Source organism: Glycine soja, chromosome 8 (assembly GCF_004193775.1).
Source record: "Glycine soja cultivar W05 chromosome 8, ASM419377v2, whole genome shotgun sequence".
Taxonomy (NCBI): domain Eukaryota; kingdom Viridiplantae; phylum Streptophyta; class Magnoliopsida; order Fabales; family Fabaceae; genus Glycine; species Glycine soja.
Window position 1 is genome coordinate 35,431,818 of NC_041009.1, and position 18,863 is coordinate 35,450,680.

General features: G+C 29.2%; 1 protein-coding gene across 1 annotated transcript; it reads left to right on the forward strand.

Moving 5' to 3' along the window:
* The first annotated feature begins 4,965 nt into the window (after positions 1 to 4,965).
* LOC114423271 (cinnamoyl-CoA reductase-like SNL6) lies at positions 4,966 to 16,928 on the forward strand. Its single transcript, XM_028389965.1, has 5 exons — positions 4,966 to 5,405; positions 5,700 to 5,854; positions 7,707 to 7,898; positions 15,261 to 15,595; positions 16,671 to 16,928. Exons 1-5 carry the CDS (start codon positions 5,276 to 5,278, stop codon positions 16,750 to 16,752), a joined length of 894 nt encoding a protein of 297 aa, XP_028245766.1. The 5' UTR covers positions 4,966 to 5,275; the 3' UTR covers positions 16,753 to 16,928.
* Positions 16,929 to 18,863: the final 1,935 nt, after the last annotated feature.

The following is an 18,863-nucleotide window of genomic DNA, read 5'->3' on the forward strand; positions in this document are numbered from 1 at the left end:
AGAAGATGAAAAAAGAAGGAAAAGACACACATAAATTCCAATACAATTTCTTATAGAAGACAAAGACTAAAAGAAGGAGAAGTAAGCAATGGAATTCATTCCTTGCCTCTATTCTCTTTCTTATTTTCCCCTTTTACTAAATATTTCCCTCTTGCAATTGTAAAGTCTTCATGACAATGAGAGGCTAACACCCTTTTTTTGGGAACTTGGCAGCCAACTACTCTTGATGTAATTTCTCTTCTTATCTATTTATGAATATTACATTTTCATTATCTTTTCATGTGCTTAATACTATAGCTTGTGGCTTGATCACCCATTTGCATGATAAGTTTTAGGGGTAGCATTGGAAAATGTTATTTTCTAATAGAACTGAAAAAAGGTATCTAAATAAAGTCATCACTAGAGATGTGTTGATATTTGTTTAGTCTGTTATACATCTATATTCTTAATGCAATTTACTATTTTAGCTCTACAAAGGGAGTTGGGAGAGAAAATAGATAAATTAGGCTCTTTCATGCGGGGGACCAAAGTTAGAGTATACTAGTAGATGCAGGTGTAAATTGGAATAATTATAAATAGAGAAAAATTATTAACATTACATCAAAAAGTAGCTCTGATAAGCTAAGTTTTTAACATTCTCATCTTTTGAATTTCCTTCTACAATAATATTGGATTTTCTGTCCTTAATTAAATCATGTTTAATTTTTTTATTGTTTGATTTAATTTTCTCTCAAATTAAATTTCTATTTTTCTACAACTTTTTCAAATCTTCATCTACCTAAGTACAAACAAAGTTCATGTGGATACGATACTCAAACTTTCATTTTAACTTTACTACTTGAGACAATTGGTGTACTTGTCAATCCATCAACAACACGTAGTTGATTGGGGTGGGTCCGGAGCTGGTTGGAAGAACAATGATTGCATCATGCATCAATTGCTCTCTAAATGTAGCTTCATGTAAGGTCTCTGACTACTTGGATGTAGGTTCAGTTGTTGAATGGACTTCATAACCTCATTAGCTTTAACTTCTTTGGACGTGTTTGGTTCCTCGTCCATGACGTTAGTGTTAGTGAGATCAATGAAGACCTCATTAACATTGTTGTTGTCCACAATATGATTTGCACTTAATTTGTTAACAATTTATATTATTTTGCCAAAATTATCCTTAAAATTATTGGGCCTGATAATTCCTCTCTTTCCATTTAATTACTTTCCAACCTAATTAATTAATGTGTGTTAGCTTTTTCATCCAATCCTTATAAGAGAGATAGACTATGTTTGATAAGACATCTTATTTAGTTTCTAGCTTTTTTTACTAGTTAAAAAACCCATTTGAATGTTTGTTGAACAAGCTTTTTTTAGTAGCTACTTAGCATCTTCTAATATTTTTTGAAACACTATTTGGAGTAATATTTTTTAAAACACTAACTTCTAACTTTTAGTTTTTTATATTTTCTTAATAAATTTATCAAATTTTCTACTTATCATTTTTAAATAAATTGTGATTTTATTATTTTTCGATCATTTATACTTTTCAACTACTTCAACAATTAATTTTATCAAACAGTTTTAATTTCATAAGTTACTTTTTCAGCTTCTAACTTCTAACTAGTTTTTTAAATAGTTTTATTCAACATAGTCATAATGCATTTATTTTTTAAAATACATGCCATTTATTGTAAAGTAATTATAAGTATTTGGTCAAAAAATAATTAATTCAAAAGTCTTATACAAAGGACACACAAAATTAAAAAAACTAGTCTTACATTTAAGAACAGAGGCAGTATTTTGGTACAAAATTTTAGACGACAATTACTACTATAATGGTAGGGAAGGAATACTTTTTCTTATCTTCATTCCTATGTATAAGACTATTTTTTCATAAGATCTTCTAAAAGTTTTGGACATTAATTATTTTCTTATAATATCTTTAATTAATTATAATATTTTCTCTCCAAACATCAATTATTCCTTGATGAGAAACAAATAAGTGGGAAAAGAAATAAAGAATAATTTTAAAATAACAGTATAAATAATTAAAAAATTTAACATGACTAATTAAATTAATATTTTTCTTTAAAAATATGAATTAATTAAAACTTAAAATACACATGAAGCAGGTAGAAATATAAGTACATAGTGACGCATTAAATACTACCATTAATTTAGTCTACACGACTTATATATGCACTGTACATGATTTGACCAAACTTTATTGATTGGATCCCAACTTGGAAAATAAAATTAGAGAAAACGGAAACATTTAATATCTGAAGTCTTTAAATACACTGCCCATGCCTGTGTTCAATGGGCAATTCTGAATTATATTAGACATTTGGACCATATTTAAAAGTGCTTAATTATGAAAAAAAAATTAAAAGAATTAATATAAAATAAAATAATACTTCCTCCATCCCATAACAATAATTATGCAAGAAAATTATTATTTTAATAGTTCAATATAACATTAATTATTTTTTTTTACTTATACTTTCTTTGTTCTCAGACATAAGAAAAAAATGATTTTTTATAAATATTAAATATAAGAAAATTTTAATTAATTTTATTTTATTTAATATTATTATCTTTAAAATATTTTTTATTTAATTGCGGTGTTAAGTTTAATGGCTCTTTTTAATTAGGGTGACATTTTTTTTCTTATATTTGAGGTCGGACGAAAAATCTCCTGTAATATTATGATATAGATTAAAAAACAAAAAATAAATTAATCATGATAAGATTCATTTGTAAAATTGTTATTTTTTTATTTATTTATTGATATTTTTATTTTATATAAATAAACTAAAGCTGTAATTATAATACAACGGAAGTAGTACTATTGTAGGTATGCGCTTGTTCGTAGTATTAACCATTTATCAGAGAACAATTCCGGATGTCTGAAAGGGTATTTTTTACAATGAGTTTCACTTTGTAAGAACCAGGTAAAATTTTTAGTATACCTTCTCAGTTATGTGGTCTTTATTGAAAATAGTCTTCAATTATAATTTTACAAATTTATTATTTAGTAGTATCTGTCACCTCTTTCATTCAATAAATGAATCAATCATTAAATTAAGTGACCCATATCCTGAGTATAACCCTGTAATGCTGGTTTGTTTTAGTACTTCAATTTAATCTCCCTTCAGTGTAAATTTCCAAATTCAGCAGCTTATCAGAAACTTATGTCACCCTCGCATTTAATTTATAATATAGTAAAGGGTCTTGATAATGAGTATTTTAAGAATATTGATTAACAGATTAAAAAAATATTTATTGTAAAAATTATAAAAAAAATGTAAAAGTAATTATAAATAATTATAGATGATATAATTTTTTATCTTTTAATAATAATATTTATATTTTAAATTTTTTAACTAATATTTTAAGGACACTCATTAATATTTACCTATAACAAAATATTACAATATACTGATAAATTGTGGGAGCGGTCAATAGTATTTATCATCAGACATTGTTTAATAGGATTAAAAATAAATGTGTTAAAAATTATATTCCTTAACGTTCAAACTCTATTATTAGTCGTTTTTATATTTTTCTCACCTTTTAAAAAGTAATTAAATTATTTAGTTAATTCACTCTAAATGGTTTAATATGAATATGTTTATCATCCTATATGTTTTAATTGTTTCTACGATTTTTTTTAATCATTCTAGATTGTAGATATGTTGGTATGCTAGGAGATTTGACACTGTCATTTTTAGAATTTAATTAATGGTATTTATTGATGTTCATGCTGTCCAACTTTTCTGTACTTTATGTTATTAATATAAATTCAATTTGAACAAAAATTTGTACTATTTTTCATAAATATAAAAAATGGAAATCAACCTTAAGGAAGCCAAGATATATAAAATTCACAGTACTTGGTAATTTATATAAAATTTGTGATTCCCTAAATATAATTATACATCATCAATATATAACTATATATTCATATATTTGGTGTATTTATTAATTATATGATATGGTGTTTACAAACAAATGTTGCACGATGAATTAAATGTCAAATTACCACCTAATTCTTTTTCTTAATGTTTTACAATCTTTTATATATATATATATATATATATATATATATATATATATATATATATATATATATATATGGGGTTGCTAATGTCCATTCTAAGCTAGTTGGAATGCATTGACAATTAATGTCAAAATTTTTAGGACAAAAAATAATAATATTTTAAGAACATGATAGTATTTTACTTAATTTTAAAAAATATAAAATACTATTTTCTTTCTCCTGTTTAATGATAATTTTTGTTGGGAAATGAAAATAAGGTGTTTCATGAGAAAGATAAGAGAAATTAGTGTAAAAAATAAATATGGAGTGAGAAAAAATAAAAGTAATATTAAGTTGTGATAGGAGAGAAAATTGGTTTATTTTTTAATTAAATATTAAAATATTCTTATAATAAATTAACAAAACCAAAAGATGTGAGAGATATTTTTTCAAAAAATATTTTGATATTGGTTGCTAATACATTCCAACTAGGGTGAATATTAGTATTTATATATATATATATATATATATATATATATATATATATATATTTTTTTTTTGCAAATGAAATAATTATTTTGGTTTGTAACTAATTGATTAATATATTTAAGAGAGAAAAAAAATTATGTATTGATAAACAACTTAAAAAGAATATGCACAGTTATTTAATCATAAATCATTATGTATTATAAATTTATTAACTTTTAAAATAATTATTTTAAAATAATTTAAATAATAATCTTTGATTGTATAATGATATAAAATAATATATGATTATTAAACTCTATTTTTATTATAATATAAGATAAGATTAATTAAGAAAAACAATATCCCTGTGCTGCACTGGTAGGATAGCTAGTAACTAGCCACGTGCATATCCACCAAACTCCATTTATCACTGTTGAAAAACCAGTTGCCTTACCCGGTGACCACCTTGTTCTCTTCATCCTCTATAACGCAACTACCTCCTACCTATCTACCCTACACACTCTTTGAATGCTAGCTAGCCTCCCTTATTTTTCTCTGACAACTTATTTCATATCCAATGACTAAGTAGGATCCGAATCTTAGTTTATTTAGTTAAATGATAAAACCAATTACCAATTCTGTTGAATGTTGTTGCTGTTGGCCTCCCTTATTTATAACCCACCTTTTCAATCTTCAATTACAAATAACCTTTGAAACACTTCCTGTTCCGTTCCTCATTTTTATTCTCTTTTATCTCTTGGAGAAGAAATATATATGGCGCCCTCGTTCGATCAAAGTGCAAGCACAGTTTGCGTGATGGATGCTTCGGGTCAGCTAGGTGCCAGTCTGGTCCAACAATTACTTCTACGGGGATACCATGTCCATGCCTCTGTTCAATCACATGGTTGCTGTTTTTTTTTGGCTCTTTTGCTACCTTTATGTTGCAGGAATTTGACCAATATAGGTTTTTTCTATAAAAAAAAACTAAATACTACTTTGGAGTAATCTTTAAATAATTTATCAGATTCATTAATTTCTGTTAGGCATGTAATTGGTGGTGAGTCAGCACACTTGATAAATTGTTTAAATATCACCCAAAGTAATATTTAGTTTAAAAGAAAACCATTTAGTCAAATTTCCTATATGTTGTGTTGCATGGCTCATTGAAATTGAAATTGACTTTGCTTTTGTTTCTCAGGGAACGAGCAACTCAATGGGATTTCTGCTGACCCCAATAGGCTCAAGATTTTCCATTTAGACCCATTTGATTACCATAGCATAACCGATGCTCTAAGAGGCTGCTCTGGCTTGTTTTATGTATTTGAACCACCTCAGGACCAACCCTACTATGATGTAAGTAACCCCCTTCTTTGTAATTCGTAGCTTTTTTTTTATTTATTTAGTATCTAATGGGGGTTCGTAATTAATTTTGTATCTTGCATGATGATGATTTTATTTTGCATAATCTTTTAATCTTCTCTCCATGATTTTAAACTGCAATCAGCACCATGATTACAGTTTTGTTGCGATTATTTTTAATATTGTGAAAAATGGTGAACCAATGCAATGATGCAGTCACAATTAGGATTGTGATTTGATTGCGAAATTTCTTAAAACCTTGATGGTGAGTGAAGAATATGTCAAACCTGTATTACTGTAAAAGTGATATCGAAGAGTTTCTTTTTCTTAAGCATTTTATTAGTGTGAAGTATCAACTTAATTTACTAAGACTAATTTTTATTAAAAAATTTAATTGATCACATTTAATTTCATATCTGTCTCTTTATAAGGACATATTTTCATCCATAAAATTAGAATTTAATATTTTTTTTTAAGAGATTGAGTCACATTCTAATCAAACAATCAACTTAATATTGGTGCTATTGAAAAAGAGTTAATGCATGCACTTTTTGTTGGGCGGAGATGATGGTTTGGGTGAAATATTAGACTTTGTATATGCTAGTCTTATAAGTAATTCCTTGGATGGGTGGGTGGTGGATATGATAAGCATAGACCCAGAGTTTGCCTGAGTTTCTTATTTGATGGAAAGTGATTAATGTTTGTAGGGTACATATAAGGTGAAAAGTGAATATTTTTTTCTCAACATAATTTATTTTATACTAAAAGATCACCTAAAATTGAAATATTTATTTTATACTAAAAGATCACCTAAAATTGAAATCTTGATCATGAATGTACACTGCCACCACTTATATTAACCATGATTCATTTTACAAATTTCCATTCGTTACTCCAATTTGTTTCCCACTTTAATTTGAGTCTGGGTTCGCCACTCCTCTTCTTCCAATCCTTTTCTTTCGGACTCTAACACGAGGATCGTGACAAGGAAGCAAATATTGATTCTTTTCTAGTGGGCTAGCTGGTTAATCATCCGTAGTCGAATGATATCGAATTTATGTGTCATTGTCATTCACTTGGGTTGTCCAAATCAACATGGCGACTATTTGCTTATTTTCCATAATTATATTCTTACCACTTTAAGTCACTTCAATTTTTTGTAGTATAAAGCAGGGAGATTAGCAATTGCGTGTGATGAAAATGCATCTAATAATTCAAATTACTCAAATATTAAATTGAAGTTATTAGTTGTTTTAATCGTTTAGTTATTGCTACTAGAGTATCAGCATGCAAAATATTTATTTAAAAAATTATTTTATTTTTAAATTACTTTCTTACTTCGAAATAAATTAATCCAAACAAGAACCATGTAACAATTTTTCAAATAGAACACCAGAGTTTTAGCATTTTATTTGGATAGTAATTTTAAGCAACATTTAATTTTAATTAGTATGAATAACTTTAAAATAGTTTTATTTGTTTAACATATATTAGAACGAAAGGTATTAACAACATAATTCCAATACATATTGTCCACTGAAATTTATATTAATTCGCTAGTGATATTGATATATATTAGGCTTTTAGTAAATTAATTTCATCTATATATGTATCACAAACACCAGGAACGAATTTTCCATTTTCCATGCAATGTTAGACCCGACTTTCTGAGCAAAAGCAAAAATTTGGTGAAGAAAAGTTATAGCATGGTTACTTTAATTAGGTCCATCCTAATAATGTTATTTTATGAAAGTTTGACCAAAACGTACTTGTGCGAAGATTTATTACTTGTTCATTGAATCTCAGAATTTTGTCTAAAAATGACACTGTCTTTTGTTTATTGTAGGAATACATAGCAGACGTAGAGGTCAGAGCAGCACACAATGTGATTGAAGCTTGCGCTCAAACAGAAACAATAGATAAAGTGGTTTTCACTTCATCTGCAACAGCTGTCGTTTGGAGGGAGGATCGCAAAGCCATGGAATCGAACATGGATGAGAAACATTGGAGTGATATCAATTTCTGTCGGAAGTTCAAGGTAAAATTAATTATACCCTGATCTCCTTTGTTTTTATTAGAGCAAATAATTGGCCTAAGTGATAATAAATTGTATCTTATCTTTTAATCGAGTGATTTACAATTTATACTTATATATAGAATAAATCTTATTGGATTCAAAATATTTATCTTATATTTTAAGGGAAAAAACTTCATAACAATATCATCATGATTTAAAAAAAAAAAAAATACTTACTAGTATTATATTATTGGAAAACAAAATGATCCAAATGAATAGGGTGAATAATAACACGTCAAACTCTATTCTCGTAAACCCCCATTACAAACTGTCGCAGGATCATTTAAAAACCACTTTATTTAATTGTAACTTCTAATTAATATAATATTCACTTACAATAATATCCTTTTAATATTTTATTAAGAAAATGTTAAATAAAATGTAAACATATGATTAAGTATCTTTAAAATAGTGATTAAACAATTAAAAGTAAAACATTTTACAAATCATAAAATCGAAAATATCCTATTGTGATTTTTAATATAATTCAATGTCGTTTTTTTTATAAACACTATGTTTTAATACTATAAATCTGTTATAAAAGGATTTAATAATCTATTTGGGTAAGAGAAATAAAAATAAAAAGGAAAAAGTTTAATCGATATAAACTATTTTTGTAAAATTTTAACACAATTAAATAATAATAAAAATATCAGAACTATAATTTATTAGTTAATTAATTATTATGAAAATCAAATATATATATATATATATATATATATATATATATATATATATATATATATATATATATATATATATATATATATATATATTAAGTTGAAGATAAAAAAAAAATTATCTTTAAGAAATTTAAAGTGCTTTCTTTTTAAAAAAATTCTCCACATGTAATAAAATCAATGTTGTGAGGAACGGTTAATTAGCATCCCTAACTATTTTGACTCGATTATAATTGTTGGGATTCAATTCTAAATGTTGGAATTCAAACACAGAATTAACCATACTTTTATATTGAGTAGACCACTTTAATATTTTGGCTAATTATATAATGGCCCTAACTTATTCAATCATGTGATATATATATATATATATATATATATATATATATATATATATATATATATATATATATATATATATATATATATATATAACCCAAAATTGCTAACAATCTCCCACTGGTCACAAATATATATATTCTTACGATCCTTATGAATGTGTTAGACTTTATGAGCTCAAAATTTATCATTACATGCCTTGAGCATATTCCAAAAATCTTGTCTATTGATTACATTTGTATGTAGAACCAAAACAGTTTTCATTGTATCAAATCACAACTAAACCCATCAATAATCACTAATGCTGACAGAATCAAATGACATAGACTCATCATGAAATGTGTAACAAGAAAATTACTTAAAGGTGGTCTATACACGTCTATTTTCAATTGGTCCTACTTTACCTCAATGAGATCATTTAATAACCTTAATGTACAAAGTGTAATAACTAAATAATAAGCCATATATATATATATATATATATATATCCAAAGTCAATGTATGCATACATAAAATCTAACATAGAACATAAAATACATAAAAGTGTCTAACTCACATCAAATCAAAGATTCCTCGAATTGTAAAACACCCATGTGAGCAACATGCTCATGAAAGACCTTGGGTGGAAGTCCCTTAGTAAGAGGATCTACTATCATGGAGTTTGTCCCTAAGTGTTCTATGAAAATTTGTCCACTCTGTACCCTTTCCTTAACAATTAGGAACTTGATGTCAATATGCTTTGACTTGGTCGAGCTCCTATTGTTGTTAGAATACAATACAACTAATTTATTGTCACAATATAACTTAAGTGGTCTTTCAATTTCTTCCACAATTTGCAGCCCTGTGACAAAATTTTTCAGCCATATTCCATGATTTGATGTCTCATAGCATGCCACAAATTCTGTCGCCATGATGGATGAAGTAGTAAGGGTTTGCTTGGCACTGTGCCAAGAAACCGCACCACCGGCTAACATGAAAATGTAACCTGAAGTGGATCTCAAACTATCTAGGCATTCTGCAAAATCCAAGTCAGAATACCCAGTGATCTCCAACTGATCTGACCTCTTGTATGTGAGCATATAATACTTTGTTCTCTTCAAATACGTCATATCTCTTTTAGCTGCTTTCCAATGATCCATTCCTGGATTGCTTAAATATCTGCCTAATACCCCAACTATGTATGCTATATCTGGACGCGTACATACTTGGGCATACATTAAACTCCCTACAACTGATGCATAGGAAATCTTTTGCATTTCCTGAATTTCAAAATTTCCTTTTGGGTACTGTTTAAGACTAAACTTGTCTCCCTTAGCAACTGGAGTATCTCGGATTTACATTCTTGCATGCCAAACCTTTTAAGTACCTTTTTGATATAACTTATTTGTGATAATCCTAGAATACCCCGAGATCGATCTCGGTGTATCTGAATTCCTAATACAAAGGAGGCATCCCCAAGATCTTTCATTTTGAAGTTTCTTGATAGAAATCTCTTGGTTTCATGCAACATGCCTATATCATTAGTGGCAAGCAGTATGTCATCAACATATAAGACCAGGAAAATGTACTTGCTCCCACTGAATTTGTGATACACGCAATCATCAACAAGATTCATCTCGAAACCAAATGAGAGAATTGCTTGATGAAATTTGTGGTACCATTGAAAAGATGCTTGTTTTAGCCCATAAATGGATTTTGTCAGTTTGTAAACCATATTCTTTGGGTCTCCTGACACAAAGTTTTCTGGTTGCACCATATAAATTGTCTCATCGATGTTGCCATTGAGAAATGTCGTCTTGACATCCATTTGATGAAGCTCTAAATCATAATGTGCAACAAGAGTCATGATTGTCCTAAAAGAGTCTTTTGATGAAACTGGAGAGAAAGTCTCTTTAAAGTCAATCCCTTCCTTTTGGGTATAGCCCTTCGCCACAAGACGAGCCTTATACCTCTCCACATTACCTTTGGAATCCCGCTTGGTCTTAAATATCCATTTGCAACCAATGGGTTTCACACCTTCTAGTAATGGGACAAGTTCCCAAACCTTGTTGTCTTGCATGGACTTATACTCCTCATTCATTGCTTCAATCCACTTTTCTGAGTTGGAATCTTGCATGGCTTGATGGAAGTTGATTGGGTCATCTTCCATCATACCATTATTTTCCTCATGTTCCTGGAGAAATACCTCATAATCATCTGGAATAGCACTTCTCCTTTCTCTTGTAGATCTCTGCAAAGGTACTTCCTCATGAAGCATAGGTTCTTGAGGATCTTGAGTTTGTTCTTCATGAACGACCAAATTATCTTGAGTGAGAGATTCAATAACAATGTCTTGTAGAGGTTCTGAATTTGCTTTATCAGAAGCAATTGTCTGAATTGGTTTTGGAATTGTTATTGATTCTTCCTCTAAGACAAAGTCTCCAACCTTATTTATTCAATAACAATGTCTTGTAGAGGTTCCGAATTTTTTTTATCAAAAACAACTATATGAATTAGTTCTGGAATTGTTACTGATTCTTCCTCTAAGACAAAGTCTCTAACCTTATTCTTCCCCCCATACTCAATATCCTCAAAAAATGTGGCAGTTCCCGTCTCAAAAATTGTCTTTAATTTGGGATCATAAAATTTATAGCCCCTGGATCTTTCAAAATAACCAATAAAGTAGTTGCTCACTGTCCGGGAGTCCAATTTCCTTTCATTTGGCTTATAATGTCTTGCCTCAACTGGACATCCCTATACATGAAAATGTTTCAAACTAGGCTTTCGCCCAACCCAAAGCTCATAAGGTGTTTTGGCAGCTGCCTTGGTTGACACTCTATTTAGAATGTAAGCTGCAGTATTTAGTGCTTCTCCCCATATTGACTCTGGTAAGTTAGAATGACAAATCATGCTTCTTACCATATCCTTAAGAGTTTTGTTACGTCTTTCAACCACACCATTCATGCTAGGTGACCCCGACATGGTGTACTGTGGGACGATTCCATATTCCTTTAGGTACCTGGCAAAAGGCCCCGGACGTTGTTCACTTGAACCGTCATATCTGCCATAGTATTCACCACCACGGTCAGATCTGACACACTTTATTCTTTTGTTGAGTTGACTTTCAACTTTAACTTTAAATGTTTTGAACACATCCAGAGATTGTGACTTTTCATGTATAAGAAACAAGTATGCATATCTAGAGTAATCGTCTATGAATGATATAAAATATTGTTGACCATTCCATGAAGGTGTTTGAAATGGCCCACAAATGTCCGTATATATCAATTTCAAGACATCTGTAGCCCCATATGCACTTAATTTCTTGCTTTTAGTCTGTTTACCTTTAATGCATTCAACACAAACATCAAAGCTTGTGAAATCAATGGAATCCAAGATTCTGTTTGACACAAGTCGTTCAATTTTGTTCTTAGAAATGTCACCTAAGTGCTTATGTCGTAATGCTCCTGAGTTTGTATTATCAATTCTACACTTAGTACCACGCAATTCTGCATTAAAGGATTCATGATAGGAAGCTACAGTATCAAGTAAATATAGATTATCATTAACCAAGAGTGAACTAGTTCCAACAATATCTAAATTAAAAGACAAACTGAACACATTGTTTCCAAATGAACACAAATAACCTAATTTGTCCACATAAGAAACTGAAACCAAATTTCTTCTAAATGAAGGTACAACAAAAGTGTCTTTCAAATCCAAATAAAAACTAATACATAATAATAATCTAAAGTGCCTTATAGCTTCCACTTCCACCGATTTACCATCTCCAACATAGATCCATCTTTCAGAATCAATTGGCTTCCGGTAGCTTAGGCAACCGTTAGTAGTGGCACCAAAATCTAACCACCAAGTGTTTCTAGGTACTGAAGCTAAATTGACCTCATAACAGACCAAAGTAAGAAACATACCCTTCTTTACACGTCAAGCATGATATTTGGTACATTTCTTCTTTACATGTCCATGATTACTGCAAAAGAAATAATTGTCACCTTGATTTTGTTTCTTTTGTGTTGGACCTTAGCACCTTCATTCTTGGGCTCCTCAGTTCTTTTTCTTTTGCCCTTGCCTTTAGAGGTACTCACAACATGAGCACTTTTAGCCCTTTCTTGCTTCAGCATTTCCTCTTCTTGCACACAGTATGAAATGAGCTCATTAAGAGACCATTCCTCCTTCTGATTATAAGAGATCTTAAATTGACTAAACTGTGAAGGTAGAGAAATTAGCACTAAATGAATAAGCAAGTCTTCTCATAGCTCAAGCTTTAGTGCCCTTAATTTTGAAGCAATATTTGATATTCCCATGATGTATTCCCTGACATTTCCTTTTCCTTGATACTTCATGGAAATCAAGTTCTGAAGGAGAGTACTTGTTTTCGCCTTATCGCTTTTTTTAGAGCGTTTTTCAATTTCAGCAAGGAATTCTTTGGCACTAGTTATATCATCTGAAACAGTGCCCCTGAAGACCTCGGGAATGTCACGCTTAATGATCATAAGACTCATGCGATTTGAGTGATCCCACTGCTCATGAATTTTCCTCTGTTCAGAGGTACTGGAATCCGTAGGAGAAGGGGGTTTCTCAATCCTTAATGCAAGATCTAGATCTGTGTAGCCAAGAACAATTTGCATGTTCTCTTTCCAGTCCTTAAAATTTGTACCATTAAGAATCAGAATCGAATTCAGATTAGCAGATATAGAAGCAACAACTGAAAAGATCAAAACAAATAATACAAATAAGCTCACATAATAGTCATCAATGCATCTAAATAATGGTATATCTCATCTCAAGATATCTAGTGCACCATTAATATCAAGTCTTTGGACAGTGATATTAATTGCTAGTGATATCCTTGTTGTAATGTTCAAACATTGATAATAAAAACATATCAAATAACAAACACATATTTGATGTGACTTATCATCCACATGCAAAACCACATGATTATCACACGTTTAATACATCACAGGTGTGTATGTAACTTAGTTAAATGGTAACTTCTCTTTTGGGCTAGTCACCATTCATCAGATAAATAATCACATACGTTAACATTTAACGTTTTTCATGAACAATCTACACAAGAGAGGTCGCTTTGGTGATATCTTGATTCAATTAGCTCATTTAAATGTTAAATAATTAAAATGATATACCATAACTGAATTTTGAACATTGATACACCAAATCCAAAATTAAAATGTTTCTTGAGTAAATTATTTTTAACTTTATTTATTTATTTTAAATTTTAGAAGCCCATGATTATTATTTTAATATAATGGAGCGGCCTCTAAAAGTAAGAACAAACACATGAATGATGCACTTAAATTTATACCAAATGCTTTATATCATTGTTCATTCCGCAGTAATGTGATAATCATATTTGTTTCCTCAAAAAACATTGTATCTAATGTGTGTATGTTGTCCAAACATTATACATGAATCAAGTATGGGTGGCTCTGATACCAAATGTTGGGATTCAATTCCAAATGTTGGGATTCAATCAATCAGCCTAATTTGATTATAACAGACAATCATTAAACCCTAACCACATGTTTTCTATTCATGTAGAGAGAAATTACTGTAGAGAGATGAATAGAACCCCTTTTGTGTTCCCATACTCAACATGATGATGAAAACTAACTGCGGGAGCGTACTGATTAACTATAATGGAATGATGATGAAAGGGTTTATCAAAAGATTGGTTGTATGATAGTCCAAATGTAGAGAACCATTTTCTTTTCTGTCTGTAAATTCTTTCCCTTCTAACAGGATATGAAAGTTAAACAACTTATGTAAGCACTCTATTAGAGATGTTCTAAGAGTATCTACATAATTGCTTATATAAGTTGTTTATCATAATAATTTTGTTAGTCATACAATTTCATATAGATTTAAGTATTTTAAGTAAAAATTCATTCAAATGTTAAGATAGTTAAAATGAGTGTTTAAATTAATTTGAGTCCTATGATATTTAAAAATATGATATTTATGGTATAATATTATTAAGCAACAATACTTATATAAACAATTCCACATCATATGCTCTAATGAAAAAAAATAATTAAACAACATTATTAACTCTCTAAGATACTCTAATAGATAATGAGAGCTAAAAAGAGAGTTCAAATTAAAATGAATAAAACTTTAGTGAGTTTGATAGAGAAGAAAAGCAATGAAAATGATTTTTTTAAAAAACAATTAGTGTACATCTTACCTTTCTATTATTCTATTTTAGTTCAAATATTTTTTTTATTTTCTTTTCTTTCTTTTTTCTTTTGATTCTGCCAAACTCACAAGTGTACAACAACAGCTATGGCACGGGATGTCAAAGACAATGGCAGAGAGGACAGCGTGGGCCCTAGCAATGGACAGAGAGGTGAACATGGTGTCCATAAACGCAGGCTTGTTGATGAGTAGTGACCAACACCAAGATCTCTGCATCCAAAAAAACCCCTACCTCAGAGGAGCTTCGGAGATGTACGAAGATGGCGTGTTGGTGACCGTAGACTTAGGAATCTTGGTGGATACCCACATCTGTGTTTACGAAGATATCTCATCCTATGGTCGCTACTTGTGCTTCAACCACGTCATCAACACCCAACACGACGCCGTTCAGCTCGCCCACAAGACTACCACCCCTCTAAGGTGATCAATGTCACTCGCACACTGCTTCATTGGCGTTATACCTAAATTTTTTGTAGAAAAAGAAAATAAGGAAATAAAATATAGTAAAATCATTTTTTTCTTATAAATTATTACAGCTAGTTTATACATAAGATAAAGTTAGTTTTTCCAAAATTAAATATAAATAAATAAATTATAAATTTGTTTGTGTATATACGTACTAATTTTAATTTGCATAAAAACTTAATTAATTCATTTGACTTTTTCTTTGTTTCTGATTATTGAAAAATTTATCTAAGCAAGTCTTTAATCACAATTTTCTAAACGAAATTTTTTTTATTTTCGAAATAAGTACTATTTTAAAAGTCATATTTAAGATTATTTTAATATTATTGTTTTTTATTACAACATTCGTTTATTATTATATAATTTTTTGTAAAATTTTATTTTATGAGAATTTTTATCTCTTTCTTCATATAGTTTATTGTGAGTTACCACGGAATTAACAAACGTTCAAGAAATTCAGAGTATTTATTTTAGAACTAAGGACAATGGGTATTTTTTTCAGAATAATGAAACTAGGAGTTAATTTGTCTATTTTTTTATTACAAAATTCGTTTTATTATTATATATTTTTTTGTAAAATTTTATTATGAGAATTTTTATCTCTTTTTCATATAGTTTATTGTGAGTTACCACGGAATTAACAAACGTTCAAGAAATTCAGAGTATTTATTTTAGAACTAATTACAATGGATGTTTTTTTCTGAATAATGAAAATAGGAGTTAATTTGTCTTTACTTGAAAATTTTAATATGAAAAATAATTATATTTTCTTAAAACTATTTTTTGTTTCCAAGTATTTATTATAAAATTTAATGATTAATATAAACATTTAAAAATTCATAAAATAATAATATCCCAAAAGAATTTAAAGACTGGCAATCAAAAAAATGTAGTTTAATTGATTAAACAAGAAAAATGAGTGTTATAAATCAATTTTTATGGATTAAAAAAAGAGGGAAATTTATAGCTTATTGGTACGTACTTTTGAGTTGTTTGTGAAACTGAAATTCTATTTTATCCTTATTTACAGCTGTGACCCAGGGAAAGAGTTTATCCAACAAAGAATAAGCAACAAGAAATTGAACGAACTGATGGTCAATTTTGTGAGTTGACTACTATGGTCTCCACTTTGAAAGGTTTTCTCTTCCGTGCGCGGCGAAACTATTTGTGCGCATATAGTCGAAAAATAAATCTGTAATTGGACAAGCATGTCGTTCAGACATCTTAACTTTTTAAGGGAAAAAATAATAGCAATAAAATACTACAAATAAAATTATTTTAGAGATAATTATCCTTTTCTATTTAAAATATTAATGTACATGTAAATTTGGTTTAGTGATATGATATACATACATTACTCTCTCCATCCCATAATATTTTCCCTAAAAACTAATAAACGAATAAAAAAATAATTTTATAAAATTAACCTTCTCATAATTAATTCATTTATATACTTTTTTTCTCATAATTAATATCATAAGGAATATAAGTGAAAAAAATAATTAATATTACATTAAAAAATTAAAATGATATTTCATCCGGTCTTTTTTATAAGAAAAAAAAAATCATATATTTTGGTCCTAAATATAAACAAAAGTTAATTAACTTTGGCTTATTTAATGAGATTATTTTTATATAGCATCTTTTATTTAATAGGATTAAAGACCTTTTTTATATTTGATATCAAATTTTAATGAAGAATAATTTTAAAAAAATATTTATTTTTGTTTCAGGATTAACATAATTTAATGAAATTAATTAAAGAGTGAAATTATTTTTTCTTATAAAACAGACTAAAGGAAGTAATTCTTTTCGACTTTTTTTTCTTGCACGACAAATAAAAAGCTTAAATAGTTAGATAGGATAATATTCTAAATCAATTCAGAACTAACATTTATTGTTTTATATTTTCACATTTTTAAACATGTTTATCACAAATATGCAAGAATAGACGTAATATTTTTATCTTGATAAATTAAAGGCTTAATAAAACTTATTTGATTGAAGTTTATTTTGAATCATTCGTCTAAAATCTATCTTAACATTTTTTTTTCAATCTTAACATTATAGAAATAAAAGATCAAGGCATTTATTAATAAGTCACATTAAAAAATTTAGGGAGTTAAAAGTTTTTAAATAATGATGTCTAAAAAATAATATCAATTTTTAATTCTCTCTATGAGAAGCTCTCTCCATGTGAAAAGTCTAGCACTATCCTCCTGCAATCGTGATTGATCCTTCCTTTTCCAGCAGCAATCTTCCCTTTCCTTTTCAATTTCTAAGCGAGATTTGATCCTACGTTTCCCTTTGAGAGTCACCTCAATACGGCTTCTGAAGAATACCACCACTAGAGGACCTAGAAATTGACATTCCCATTGAAGATATCTCCAAAGATGGCTTTTATCATGCATTGTGTTTGGTGGGACGTTTCTTAACTAATCAGCCTCTTCGAGCGTTCATAATGAAAGAAAGGATGTCTCTAATCTGGCGACCTCTACAAGGAGTCTACATCACTGATATCAAGCCTGACACCCTCCTTTTTCAATTATACCATCATGTTGATATTCAAAAAGTCATGAAGGAAGACCCATGGAATTTCGACAACCAATTGCTCATCCTTGGAGTTATCATACAAGGAGAAAACCCAACAAATGTTCCTTTATTTGATGTACAATTCTGGATTCAAATCAACTAATTGCCTATGGGATTTATGTCTCAGGGGTAGCCACACTATTAAAAAAAGGTTTTTCCACGACGTAGTTTTTACGACAGCTGGCACACAAACATCTTAAAAATATACGCAGTGACATTTTCGTAATTTGAAACTTCTGTACGAAGACGGTGTTATTCAAACCCGTCTTAAAATTAGTTGTTCAACAACGGGTATTGCAATACCATTGTAGAAAGCTCAATGACATTTATTTTATAAAATAAATTATTTTATTTAAAATAATTTAAGACTGTGTGGATATGCACCGTCTTTGAAGCCAGGAGAGACAATGGCGGTGATTTTATAAACACCGTCTTTAATTGGTTTAATTAAAATTAAAAAATAATGCCTACATCTCTTCATATGTGCCTCCGAAGGTTCTAGATTCAGAAGTAGCTGTGAAGAAAGAAGAATACCAACTGTTTGAAGAACTCGAGCGAGGCCGTTTTGGCACCGTTTTTCGCTGCTTCCAATGAGGACCGCCGTTGCATCAAAATGGAGGCCTTGGAGGTT